The 14,438-nt window shown below is 44.3% G+C and overlaps 1 protein-coding gene across 4 annotated transcripts in view; it reads left to right on the top strand.

Moving 5' to 3' along the window:
• stpg1 (sperm-tail PG-rich repeat containing 1) overlaps positions 1–14,438 on the top strand; it is a 61,572-nt gene that overhangs the window by 31,781 nt on the left and 15,353 nt on the right. For all 4 annotated transcript variants that reach the window (XM_068010942.1, XM_068010941.1, XM_068010938.1 and 1 more), the window contains 3 exons: positions 6,746–6,847; positions 7,178–7,357; positions 13,113–13,224. In XM_068010942.1, the coding sequence (XP_067867043.1) occupies positions 6,746–6,847; positions 7,178–7,357; positions 13,113–13,224 (394 nt within the window). The remainder of the gene's footprint in view (positions 1–6,745; positions 6,848–7,177; positions 7,358–13,112; positions 13,225–14,438) is intronic.

Below are 14,438 nucleotides of genomic sequence, written 5' to 3'. Positions count from 1 at the left end.
GCCACATACCCCTTAGAAAATGTGTCTAAATGGGGTAGGTGGGTTGGTATCCTTCCATCTATGAAAGATGATGGACATGCAGCAAACAGTCCATTTAGGTGGGGTGTCTTCTCTTGGTGCACCTTTGTTGATGGCTGTGAAGGACAATCCTTGTGAGGCAGGTTCTACCACAAGTGAAGCTGCCAAGAGATGCTGTGGGTTGTTGTTTATGACATCGGCGCCTGTTGCCAAGCTGCTGTAGCACTGGTTATTGTTGCAGTGCACACCTGTCTACAGGATGTGTTGCCATTTCCCTCTTTATCTAGTGACTCCCAAATGTAATAGTTGACATTTAGGGCCTTCATGTCCTGTTTGCAAGCATCTTTAAAGCGGAGCTTTGGGCACCCCACTGGTCGTCTAGCCCCAGCTACCTCACCATACAGTAGGTCCTTGGGTATGCAACTGTCTTCCATCCTGCAGATGTGTCCAATCCACTGAAGGCAAGGAGCTGAGGGAACTGGGGGTATAGATACACAAATCACTGAAAATAGTGAGGCAGATTAATAAGGCCATAAAGAAGCAAACAAACCACTGGGATTCATTTTGATAGGGATAGAATTAAAAAGCAGAGGATTTATGTTAAACTTCGATAGAACCTTGGTTAGACTACAATTGTGAACAGTTCTGGTCTCCATGTTATAAAAAGGATGTAGAGGCATTGGAGAAGGTATAAACAAGATTTACTAGAATGAGTCCAGAGCTAGGTTATAACAGAAAAGATTGAACAGGCATAGCGAGGATGCTTTCACTCCTAGGGAAGACCAGAACTGCAGGCCATAAGTATAAGATGGTCATTAATAAGTCCAATGGGGAATTCAGGAGAAACTTCTTTACCCAGAGAGTGATTAGAATGTGAAAATTGCTATAAATACTCTGTAATACTATGCAAATCTCCCCTTAACACTTGAAAAGGAATCTCATAAACACTCTCGCAGTAAATCCCAGCAGCACCTGTTTGTACTGGTGAGCAGATGAAAATAAAATTGGTGACCATTGTGGAATGAACTTACATAAGATTCCATTAAATTAAAAGTCTCTCCTTGCAAAATGACCAAAAGCTAGACTCAATGCTCAGTTCAACTGGTTGGATTCAGCAAGGCATTCTCTCCAAGTATTAGAATGCACCATCACTGCATTGACCCTGATACAACCTAACAGAGCGTAGAATATTCACCTTTGGATGATTGAATATACTTTTCATTGACAATAAATTAACTAAGTGTACCTTCTGTATGTGGATGAGATACCTTATCCACAGTTAACAATTGACCATTGAAATGAATGGAGGAACACTGCAATTGCAATGAAAAGAAAAGGCTTACATACCGTTAATATTTAATTGATTTAAGGAGTCATTTTACTACTTTGTGCTTTGGCTGAAGAGTCTTAGCTGCTAGAAGCACACATTAGAAATTTAGGTGCATGCTGTGCATAATTTTGTCTAATATGCACTGAAGCTTCCTGCCAGTGGCTTCAAGTCAGAAAGTGAGCTCTGAAGCACTAATTTTATTTTTTGTATATGTGCATTTTGCTCGGTATCCTGTGGCTGTGCCATGAATGTCAGTAAGGATTTTGATTGATAAACGTTAGGTAAGGAAATTGAACTCAAGTCACAGAATCGTTTCAGCGCAGAAGGAGGCCATTCGGCCCATCGTGTCTGCACTGGCTCTCTGAAAGAGCAATTTGCCTAGTGCCACTCCCCCGCCTTCTCCCCGTAACGCTGCAATTCTTCCTTTTCATATAATAGTCTAATTTCCTTTTGAATGCTTCAATTGAACCTGCCTCCACCACACTCTCAGACAGCGCATTCCAGACCTTAACCACTCACTGCATGAAAAAGTTTTTCCTCATGTCGCTTTTGCTTCTCTTAACCATTACTTTAAATCTGTGCCCTCTCATTCTCGATCCTTTCACGAGTGGGAACAGTTTCTCTCCATCGACTCTGTCCAGACCCCTCATGATTTTGAATACCTCTATCAAATCACCTCTCAGCTTTCTTTTCTCCAAGGAGAACAGTCCTAACTTCTCCAATCTATCTTCATAACTGAAGTTCCTCATCCCTGGAACCATTCTCGTGAATCTTTTCTGTACTCTCTCCATTGCCCTCATGTCTTTCCTAAAGTGTGGTGCCCAGAACTGGATGCAATACTCCAGCTGAGGCCAAAGTAGTGTATATAGTATACCATTATTCAAAGGCTGGTAAACAATTAAGTATAGAAATTATGTTTATATGGGAATTAATGTGGGGGAGGGGGTGTAAAAAGAAGGATTTTGAGAAGGGAATTATAAAGGTTTAGGGAAGAAATTTCAGATTTGGTCTAAGGCAACTGAAGGGTCTGTCAACAACTCTGTCAACAACAACAACTTCTCTTCCCATTCCCACACAATTACTTCTGGTGTCCAGCAAGGATCTATCCTTGGCCCCCTATTTCTCATCTACATGCTTCCCTTTAGCAACATCATCTGAAGACACAGGGAGGAATTTTATGCTCGCCCCTACGGTGGGTTTGAAGGTGGGAAGAGCATATAATCTGGTGTGATAGTGAGAGGGGAGGGCCCCCACCACCTTCCCGCCGCCACTGAAGTTAAGTCTGCTGTGAACGGCCTTCCTGCCCCACTGCCAATTGAAGCCCTTAAGTGGGCAATTAATACCCAATTAAGGGCCTCATCCTGCTACCGCCACAGTTAGCCATGCAGTGGGCAAGCCTGTCACCGCATGGGAAGCAGGGCGGGAAAAACCATGCAGGCTGCTTGCTGGCTCTGGGTGGTGGATGGGTCCCTCATTAATAGGCACTGTGCCTGAACGAGGGTCTCAGCATTAAGAAGGGGAGTCTGCTGAGAGCCAGCACCCTGCCGTTGCCGGTAAACTCCCCCCACCTCATTGCACACCCCTATCCTCCATGAACCCCACCCTGCAAGACCCCTCTCGCCCTGACCTACCTGTGGCCTGGGTCCAGCGCCACTCCTAGGCTGTGGGTGGGTGCTCCACCAGCAGCAGCCACCGTGTCTGCCATGGCACTGCTCAGTTAAAGAGCTTTGAACCTCTGATTGGCCGGCAGCTCTCAGAGGGTGGGACTTCCATCACCGGGGTCCTTGATCCCGTGGAAAGTTCGCCGCTGTCCATGTAACTGTGTAATTGGCACTTGATTCAGCGGGCTTCCAACAGAAGAGGCAACTCGGGCTTCTTGGCATCGCTTTTGCTGGACGTTGAGACCTCTGTCACTCGGATAAAATCTCGACCACAGTGTCAGTTTCCACATGTACTCAGATGACACCCAGCTCTACCTCATAGCCACTTCTCTCAACCCTTGCGTTGTCTCTAAATTGTCAGACTGCTTGTCTGACATCCAATGCTTAATGAGCAGAAACTTCCTCCAATTAAATATTGGGAAGACCGAAACCATTGTCTTTGTTCCCTGCCACAAATTTTGTTCTCCAGCCACCTACTCTATCCCTCTCCCTGGCAACTGTCTGAGTCTGAGCCAGATTGTTCGCATTCGTGGTATCACATTTGACCCTGAGATGAGCATGCAACTCATATCCGCGCCATCACGAAGACATCACATAACATTGCCTGACTCTGCCCTGCCACAGCGCAAGTTCTGCTGAGATCCTCACCCATGCCTTTGTTATCTCTAGATTTGAATATTCCAATGCATTCCTGGCCAGCCTCCCACATTCTACTCTTCATAAACTAGCTCATCCAAATCGCTGCTGCCTGTGTCCTAACTTGCACCAAGTCCTGTTCACCCATCACCCCCTGTATTCACTAGCCTACATTGGGTCCTGGTTAAGCAAGGCCTCAAAGTTAACATGCTCATCCTTATTTTCAAATCCCTCCATCCCCCCCCATCTCTGTCATCTCCGTTAGCCCCACAATCCTCTGAGATATCTGCACTCCTCCAATTCTGGCCTCTTGAGCATCCCCAATTTTAAGCGCTACACTATTGGTGGGTGTGCCTTCAGCTGCCAAAGCCATAAGCTCTGGAATTCCCTCACTAACCCTCTCTGGCCCTCTTCCTCTCTTTCCTCCTTTAAGACTCTCCTTATAACCTACCTTGTTGACCAAGCTTTTTGTCATCTGCCCTAATATCTCCTTATATGGCTAGTTGTCAAATTTTGTTTGATAATGTTCTTGCGAAACGCCTTGGGACATTTTACTATGTTAAAGGTGATGTATAATTGCAAGTTGTTCTAATTTTTGTTGATGCAGTCAATGGAAAGAGGATGCACAAGAGGGCAAAGTTAGAGGACTAAAGGGTATCAGGAGGGATGTAAGGTTATAGGAGGTGAGACACATGGGATGGAATCTTGTGCACGTTAAGAAATAGTCATGGGACCATTTTCGGGTCCCAACCCTGCACTTGTTGTCTCCATGCCCACTTGGGAGATCTTCGCAGAAGCGGCCAACTAAGAAGCCGGCTCCGGGTCTGCCGTCCAATTAAGGACAGCGGGCAGGTTACTCAGGTTGCAGGCCCAATCAGGGGGCCTACAGTCTTGGAAGGACGGCAGCTCCACTGCCATAGGTCGGCATTGCTGCTATAGGAGGGGACTGCAAGGGTGCCTCCATCTTGAGGTGCCCTCTGAAGACATATTAAATTTCATTAAATAAATGGTGGCCAAAGTTGCCAGGCCATCCCCTGCGGTGGGACCCCCACAGGCCAGCTGCTGGCAAGCCGTCTCCAGGCTTCTGCCATCTTGACCCTCAGTGGGGGTGCCCATTTGTCTCCGAGACGATCCACAAATGGGAAGTTAGTTATGCAGATTGGCTACCCGCCAGTACTGGGTGGGTAGCCTCTGTCAGTGGTGACCTGCCTCCGGGAAGATCACCCGAAGGAGGGGGGGGTAACCCGTCGGCCAGCTGATCCAACGCTAATATTTCAGTCTTTTCTCTCAGTTCTTCCTTCAAGCTCGCCCCTGCGGGATGGGGAAGACTCTACTCATAGAGAGGGCAAGGCCATGAAGAGATTTGAATGTGAATGGAAGGTATTTGAGACAGGAAACATGTAGGTTGATGAAGATGGGAGTTTTAACCAGCAGAATTCAGTGCGGGGCAGAATACAGGTAGCTTCTTTTTGGATAAATTAGAATTTGTAGAGGTTGGAAGACCAGAAGGGGGACATTGGAATAATCGACTCTGGAGGTGGACATGACTCTTCTGGATAATTTTACTCTTTATAGGGTTGATGCCTGTGTTGTAAATGAACTGGAACAGCTTGGCTAAAGGTGCAGCTCGTTCTGGAGCACACATCTTCAGCACTACAGCCCGGTATGCTGTCAGAACCCATAGCCTTTGCTGCATCCAGTGCGCTCAGCTGTTTCTTGATATCAAGTGGAGTGAATTGAATTGGCTGAATTTTTAAAAAATCAATTAATGTAAAGGATTTACGTTTAATCAGTCCTCTATTTATTTTTTACTATCCAAGAACTCGTCATTGTTCTGAACAAAATGAAACGGGTGATTGTTTAACACCCTGTCACAAGTTACCAAATTTGGCAAACATCATTTGGCTTGACTATCCACCATCATCTGTAAATGTAACCACCAACAGTGAACATCTGGTGGATTTCTTCATCTCTAAGGTTGAGGATATTGGACAGCTACCTCTGACACTACTTTTCCATCTGCTTCCAGCCTCTCCTGCAATCACCCACCCAATAACCTGCTCGCCCCTGCTCAGTTTCAGTTCTGCAGGACCACTCGGCTCTAGACCTCATTATAGCTTTGGTCCAAACATGGACAAAAAAGCTGAATTCCAGAGGTGAGGAGAGATTGACTGCACTTGACATCGAGGCAGCTTTTGACCCAGTGTGGCATCGCAAAGCCCTAGTAAAACTGAAGTCAATGGGAATCACAGGGAAAACTCTCCACTGGTTGGAGTTATATCTAGCACAAAGGAAGATGGTTGTGGTTGTTGGAGGCCAATCATCTCAGCCCCAGGACATCGCTGCAGGAGTTCTTTAGGGAAGTGCCCTAGGCCCAACCATCTTCAGCTGCTTCATTAATGACCTGCCCTCCATCATAAGGTCAGAAGTTGGGATGTTTGTTGATTATTGCACAGTGCAGTTCCATTCACAACTCCTCTGATAATGAGGCAGTCCATGTCTGCATATAGCAAGACCTGAACAACATTCAGGTTTGGGCTGATAAGTGGCAAGTAACATTTGTAATATACCAGTTCCAGACAATGATAATATCCAACAAAAGAGAGTCTAACCATCTCCCCATGACATTGAGTGGCATTACAATCACCAAATCCTCCACCTGTCCCTCCGGCAGCAGTGTGTACCATCTACAAGATTAACTGCAGCAACTCGCCAAGGTTTCTTCGACAGCACCTTCCAAACCCGCAACCTCTACCACCTCGACAAACAAGGGCAGCAGATGCATTGGAACACCACCATTTGCAAGTTCCCCTCCAAGCCACACAACACCCTGACGTCAAATGATCTTGCTGTTCCTTCATCGCCACTGGGTCAAAATCCTGGAACTCCCTGCCTAACAGCACTGTGGTTCAAGAAAGCAGCTCACCACCACTTTCTCAAGGGTGGTTCGGGATGGGCAATAAATGCTAGCCTGGTCAGTGACTTTCACATCTCAGGAACGAATAAAAGAAAAATTTCCTGCTATGGTCGTCCACTAACACAAAAATCTCACATGTTACTGTTTTTATCAATAAGCTTTTATACTGACTTTCTTTTACAGAGTGAAAACCCAGGACCAGGTTACTATGATCACAGTCATGGGCCAATCGAAACTTTTAGCACCTCTTTCTCCAAAAGAGGAATGGGTGGACTTGCATCCAAAGTGAGTTTTTTAATTTTCTTATTGTAATGTAATAGTGATACAAAGGAAAATATTCTGCCCTTGTTTGGTAAGCTTTTACTCTGTGCTAATTGTTCTGCAGATGGTTGGGTCTTTGTGCAAACAGCCTCTGTAAAATAGAAAAATAGTAGAAACTGCATTTGACTGATCATCCAAGGGATTTGCTTGGGAAGTCTTAATTGATTCCAGATAGAGCTAAATCTGCATCTGAACCATAGTTAGAGCTGAAATGCATTGTGTCCTTTCCAGATTGTTTTCTTCCTCTCATCATTGTTCCATGATAAGATTCCTTCCCTTTTGCTCACTGTTTAGGCACGCCGCCTTGAACGGAAAAAAAATTCTCAGACGCCAGGAGCAAATGCATACAACATTCCATCTCCATTTTTGTCAAAGGCAGACTATCACATAGGGAACAGCAGTATGTTCCAGCCACCCATTGCTATGAAAGTGGATGATCCCAAAAGGTGGACACCAGGTCCCAATGAGTATAATGTGAGTAGTGAAATTCAAGATAGTTGAAAGGTTGCTATAAATGGAGCAAGCATCTGAGAGCTACCGATTGAGTGAAGCAGTCTGGGTTATGTTACAATACACTCCAAATGGAGAATTAAATTAGCTCGTTGTTTATTACATTGATTTCTTTGAGTTCTTTCCAGTGTACATTATAGATAGTTATGTGTATGTGAAATTTTTGTTGGGAACAATCAGAGGTAATATTTTTATTCAAGTAAAAATGCTGTTGTTGCTTTTCTGATGGCTTAATACACTGTGTGATACTATTGAGCTGTACAGACTAAGAAAGCTTCAGCTTTAATAACTAGTCTTTTTTGAAGATTTCAGCCTGGGATAGGAAAACACTGGTCTTTATTTCTTCAGCTATCCAACCACTGCAAATTAACTTTCTTGCGCTTAACCAGAATGCAGACCATTCCTGGACCATGATATTGCAGTTGTGTAAGGATTATCATGTATTATTTCTTCTGAGAAAAACAAATTAAAAACAGTGAAATGTTATGGAATTTTCATTGGTTACATTTTACTTTATTTATGTACAACCTTGTAACAACAACAGCAACTTCCATTTATATAGTGCCTTAACATAGTAAAGCACAGGGGCGGAGATGAGTGACATTATGGAGGTGGTAGTAGGTGGTCTCGGTAATGATGATTATAAGGGGTCAGAAGCTCAGCTGAGGGCCAAATAGAATGTCGCAAACAGTCTGACTCAGCCTCAAACAGTGGGCAGGGAGAGGGATGGAATTGATCGCTAGGGAACAGAGTTTGTGGAAGCGACCGAAGACAATGGCTTTGGACTTCCTAATATTTAATTGGAGGAAATTTCTGCTCCCCCAGGACTAGATGTTGGATAAGCAGCATAACAAATTAGAAACAATGGAAAATAGACAGAGGTGGTGGTGGAGTAAAACTGGGCATCATCAGCGGACATGTAGAATCTGATATATTTTTGGATGATGGTGCTGAGAGGCAGCACACAGATGAGAAGTAATAGGGGACCAAAGATAGATCCTTGGGAGATTTCAGCAGGTAACAATGCGGGAGCTGGAAGAGAAGCCATTGCAAGTGTTTCTCTGATTATAAATGGATAGATAGGAATGAAACCAGCTGCACTCCTGCACAGCTGGACAGTGGAGGAGAGGCGATGGGGGAGGATTGTGTGGTCAACCTTTAGAAACATTGCAGACAGAATGAGAAGAATGAGGAGGGTTAGTTCACCATGGTTACCGTCACATAGGATGTCAGAAAGCATAAACATTGCAGAAGAAATACTTGCAGCAAAGAGTTGATGCCCTCCAAAGCCTGGATAGACCTACTACAGAATCTACCGCAGCTCTCTGGCAAATTTGGTCGGGCATGCCAAAATAATTAGCTTCAAGATGCCACAAAATTGCTGAAGCCCTCAGTGTGGCACATAACAACTTGCTTAATGGTTTGAATTTTCAGCTCCCTCGAAAATACCAGTGCCGGGTGGTGTGATACCCTACCCACTCCTAATGCTGTCTCGGGACACCAATCCCAACGGCGGCTATTTTGGAGCGGGGTCGAGTTCGGGGTTCAGGAAGACCACCTGCCCCCAAAAGGTGGGTAGGCAATTAGGCTTATTAAGAGCCTTGTTAAAGAGACAATTAGGAGGCCCACTGGTATTTTCCAGTTGGCCTCCAGTTCCCCGATGCAATGGCGATGGGGGCCGATCAACTACCTGGAGATGGGAATCCAGCAGCAGGCTGGGGTGGCAGTTCTCCTGGCAGGCCTACAGGCCCTCCCTGCCTGTCTGGAGATACAGGCAAAGACCATCCTATATCAAGTTCCCTCTCCCCAACAGTTGTAGCCTGGATGTTTTTTCAGTTTTTTTAATTAAAGTTTTTAAGAAGTGGCCGAGAGGGCACCTTCTTATTGGGGTACCCCCCTTCAATTACTTACCTTGTGCTGCAGTCGGGTGCTCCACTGAAGCTGAAAGGTCTCTGATTGGCTCTCTAGCTTTAAGACCCCGCCCACTGCCTTTAATTGGACGGGGAACCTGTCTCCATGCCAATTAAGGGCTTACCCATGTGAAAATCCTAACTTTAATCAGTTTCCCCACCCCCACCCCCACCCCCCGAGACAGATTTCTGACCCGAAAACAAACCTAGCTCCTATTTCCCGTCTCCTTGGCGAAAATTCAGCCCAAAATGTCTGCTGGAATATCTGAAATGTATTGGGTGCGAGGTGGTTTCAAGATATTGCTTCAGAATCATCTCCCCCGTGTTTGATTTCCCTCTTCACTCACATGGACCAATCCAGAGCTCTTAACTGTTATGCACTGATTGTGATACCCTACCCACTCCTAATGGAGACATGCCCTACACAAAACACAACACGTTTGAGAAACAGCTCCCTGCAATAGATGCATGGCATATTAGGTGAAAGAGGCCAACAGAGATTCTGGCTAAAGTCAGGTAAAAGGATATGGATAAGAAGTAAATGAAGCTCAGCTCGTTGGGAATGGAGACAGTGAATTTTGGTAGTCTAATATTGTGTCTATCATTGCAATACAACATTAAATTTGTGTACTAATTTCCTGACTTAAAGTCCTTTTAGGCTTATTTGGCTCAGTTAGAAGCACTCGCCTCTGAGTCGGAAAATTGTGTGTTAAAACCCCATTGCGGACTTGAGCACATAATTGAGCTGGCACTACAGTACAGTACTGAGGGAGTGCTGTATTGTCCGAGGCCTGTATGCCATTCTTAGGTGGATTTCAAAGGTTCTATGGCACTATTTGAAGAACAGTAAGGAACTGACCTGGTCAATATTGTACTATTGCCAAAGTTCAATTTTACCCCCTTATTTTGTTATTAAGTAAAAAGTACAAAGCCGCCAAAAAAATTTGCATTTATATAGTGGTGGAATCTTATTGCCTTTAATGAATTTCAGAGGTCAGTTCCAAAAGCAGGCCCCAACCCCGCTGGCTGCCCACCTGCCCAATCTTACTGGAGGTGGTCAATTAAGAGGCCGCCTCCAGGAGCCCTGTCCATTTAAGGACAGTGGGCAGGGCATGAACCCAGCTGGACCAATGGGAGGACCCACAATGTTGTCCTGCTGGCAGCCGCACTGGGAGAGGCGGCTACTGCTGTGGCAGGCAGGAGAACACAAAGGTACCTGAAGATGAAGGCGCCCTGTGAAGATGGCATCTGGCTGCAGCTTTGGCCCTGTAGCAGAAGCAGCTCCTGGAAGTGGGGGAATAAATAAAGGAGGCTTTGCTGGCTCCTTGGGAAGCCATCTCCAGGGACATGCTGGGCTTCGCCTGCAGCATGGGGCCCCTCCACCACCAGTAGGATCGTGGCGGTGTCCCCAATTTGGTCCAGGTGTCAGTTATTTGGCACTAATTGGCTACTTGCTGCTGCTGGGCAGGTGGCCGCTTCCATTCCTCACTTGCTTCCGGCCTGGAGGTGGGAACGCGTCAGGTCGCTGACCCAACGTGCCTTTTTCAAAATTTCCTCGCACGTCACCAAAGCCAACTCCGCGCAGCTGGTAAGATTCCGCCCAGTGTCTTTCACAACTGCAGGATGTCTCCAGCGTTTTACAGCCAATGAAGTATTTTTGAAGTGTAGCCATCGTTGTAATGTAGGAAACGCGGCAGCCAATTTGCTCACAGCAAAGTCCCACAAACAACAATGTGATAATGACCAAATAATCTATTTTTTTAGTGATGTTGGTTGAGGGATAAATATTGGCCAGGACACTAGGGATAATTCCCCTGGTCTTCTCTGAAATGGGGATCTTTTACATCCACCTAAGAGAATAGACAGGGCCTTAACATCTCATCTGAAAGACAAAACCTGTGACAGTGCAGCACTCCCTCAGTACTGCATTGGATTGTCAGCCTAGATTTTTATGTTCAAGTCTCTGGAGTAGGGTTTGAACCCTTGAACAGAGGTGCCAGTGCTACCAACTGAGCCACAGCCAGCAATTCAGCAGGAGCAGTAAGAGAGCAAGGATAGTTGCAGACAGTCCCAGGTAACCAGTGAGGGAGCAGAGCAAAAGCACAGAGAGAGAATACAACTCATTGTTAATCTTGGACATACACACAACACTGTGGGGAATGTACTGGTGTGTGCAAGAAAATTGTAAAAGTAACTTCCAAAGTACGTGTCACATTTCAGGATTTCTGATTATTTCTGCACTGAAGGATCTTGGTATACATTATAGGAGAATAATAGTTTCTAATTTAACTCACAAAAAGGTTTAAAATCTTCCTAACAACATAAGGCTAGAGAAAGATGTGAATTCAAGCCAGACAAGCCATTTTATTCAATGATGCTTCGTGAATACCACTTCAGCTTGAGACAATATAAATTGGGTAAAACTTCTTGTAAACCATCCAGACTCAATATTATGTCAGCATGGACCTATTCATTTAAGAACAGCAGAAGATACCGTTGAAGTAACCTCATCTAGGAAGGCAGTAGCTGATTAAATTGGCAGTCCTATTGGCCAGTGCAATACACAAGTTTGGGGCAATCTTTTGAGACAATCCATTGAGATTGACAGACAGAGAGCAAGCCAGAATTCCTTCGAACTGATCAGAATCAGTGGAATTATTAAGCAGCAACATGGTACTTAGCCTGCTAGAAGGGACAGTGGGCATATTTAATTATTATTTCATTTGTTACAAGGTGTGATACTGAATGAAGCTGAAATGCTTTGAGATTTATTAAAAGTGTCACTGTACATGTTTGCTTAACAATTGCAAAATAAACTAGTTTGTTAATTTACCTTCAGCCTTATCTTACTAATCAGTCTACCTTTCAGAAGTTCAGGGACGTGCAGATAGAGGTACATGTGTGATTACAGTACCTGGTTAATCTAACTTGGAATTTCACTGTTATAATAATACCTGGGTCACACTATCATGACTATATCTTGGGCAGCAAAGGTAACATCCTGTTCTTAATTATCTCGGCTGATACGTCAATGTAGTACTTTGGAAGTACTACATTGTTGGAGGTGCCATCTTTCAGAGAGTCATTAAATTGCCCTTTCAGTTGCTCAAAAGATTCCACGGCATTATTTAAAGAAGGGGAGAAGGGTTCTTCTGCTATGCTGGCCAATATTTATACTTTATGTTTGTTGTGCACAAATTGGCTGTTGCAGTTCCCAACATTGAAATAGTGATTAAACGTGACAAGTACTCCATTGATTGGGAAGTCTGTTGGGACATTTTGAGAGTGTGGAAAGTGCTGTATTAAAGCAAGTTCTTTCTTTTTTCTGTAAGGGACAAAGCTATTAGGAGAGAGCAGTAGCACTGACCCTGAGAGAGTATCGAAAGGAGGCCTGAAATCTGTAACAGTAGGCATATGATTTTGTCACATGAAACATCAACAACTGTAGGCAGCCATGTTTGCTGTGAGCAATTATTCATGTCTGCTTAAGGAAAATTTGACTGGCTTCTGTACCAGAGAAAGGATTATTTCTGAAGAAAAAAATGACATAATGCCATTATTCTAATCTGCAGAATCCAACATGGGGGAAGGGATGGGGCGGTGGGGGGGTGAGGGGGGAGAGAAGATTCCCTGCAATTCTTGCACTGATGGGTTTATATAGATAAATGCAAAGTGAACATTGATATTATCATAGAATCATAGAATGGTTACAGCACAGAAAAGGCCAATCAGCCCATTGTGCTTGTGCCAGCTCTCCAAGAGAAACTCACAGAAGGAATTCAATGTAATATTTACAACTCTTTCCACAGATTTCTCATGTTTATCTTGGGAAAACTAATAATGTCTCCGCTGAATCAGTATTTTTATCAAAAACCAGCAGAGACATGATTCCACCTGGGACACTGAAGGTACCCTCTCCATGTAAGTACACACATCCTATAACACAAGGAAATAGTCTGCGCTTAGGTGCTTTGCGAATGAATATGACAAGACTGCATTGTTCCTTACTGGAAAAACAAGCTGAGCCATTGAGGAAGTTAGTTAAAAATAATATTTAACGTTTGATCCACAGCATGTATTCCTGTCCTGCAATCAAATTGTATAGGTTTGATTTGCATGTCTTTTTTTTTGTTTTGGCTCACTTCCATATTCATCAGTTTTGCTAAAACTGAAGTGGATCTTTTGTCACAAAACTTCATTACTTCATAGTATCATTTATGTGTGAAAATAAGTCACCCTTATTTTTGTTAATGCTGCTCTATATTATTTCTGGGTCAGTGAAAGGAACTGCAAAGCTGTGGGGAGAACTGAACTTAGGACAAATATCTTTGGCTTCTTTCCACTGATCAACTAAAACTCTCCTTAAATCACCAACAAAAACGCTTCTGTGGATATTTTTTGAAGTGGAAACAGGATAGGGTAGTGAAGTGAGTTAGACAACTTTCATTTCACCTCAAGGGTCTTAGTAATAATACAAATTTCACTGACTGCATGCAAGCCTTTTCTCTCTCTCTCTTGGATGCAAATGTTGCTTTGTGTGGTTTTAATCCAGTTCTTTGTAGGTAGAAGCTCACAACACAAAATTGTCTGTAATTTGTACAAAGTGATACTAAGTTGTCAATGTTATATCTCACTCTTTTATCTATGCTGCTGGCCTTTTACATAGATACATAGATTATAGTGGTTCATCTGCATTATTGGAAAGTCAATAAAAAATCCCAGGAGTACAGTGCAAATTTTCTAGTTTTCTTTTTATTAGTTCTTGGGAAGTCTATATTTAGTGCCTCTGTGTCAATGAAGTGAATTGGGCCAGACTTTTCTCAAAGCCCGGGTTGTCCTGCCATTGGGACCAAAAGTGGACGGATGGCAGAACCCTGGGTTGCATTTTACTGGCGATGGCCAATTAAAAATCTGCAGCCAGGACCACCACCCAATTGAGGATGGTGGCCCACCTCCCAGAGCTGCCAGCCCAGTCATAGGGTTGGCAGCTCGGCAGCCTTGGCAATGTCACTTTTAGAGGTGGTCGCTGCTGAGGCTGCAGGAAGATGAAGAAGGTGCCTTCATGTTGAGGCACCCTCAAAGGCCAGGTACATTTTTTAGTTTCATGTGCCAGTGGGAGTGGGAAGTGGTTGATA

This window comes from Heterodontus francisci, chromosome 31 (assembly GCF_036365525.1).
Source record: "Heterodontus francisci isolate sHetFra1 chromosome 31, sHetFra1.hap1, whole genome shotgun sequence".
In the NCBI taxonomy this organism is placed as follows: domain Eukaryota; kingdom Metazoa; phylum Chordata; class Chondrichthyes; order Heterodontiformes; family Heterodontidae; genus Heterodontus; species Heterodontus francisci.
The sequence above is the reverse complement of the archived record's forward strand: the minus strand, read 5'-3'. Positions and strand labels throughout refer to the sequence as shown.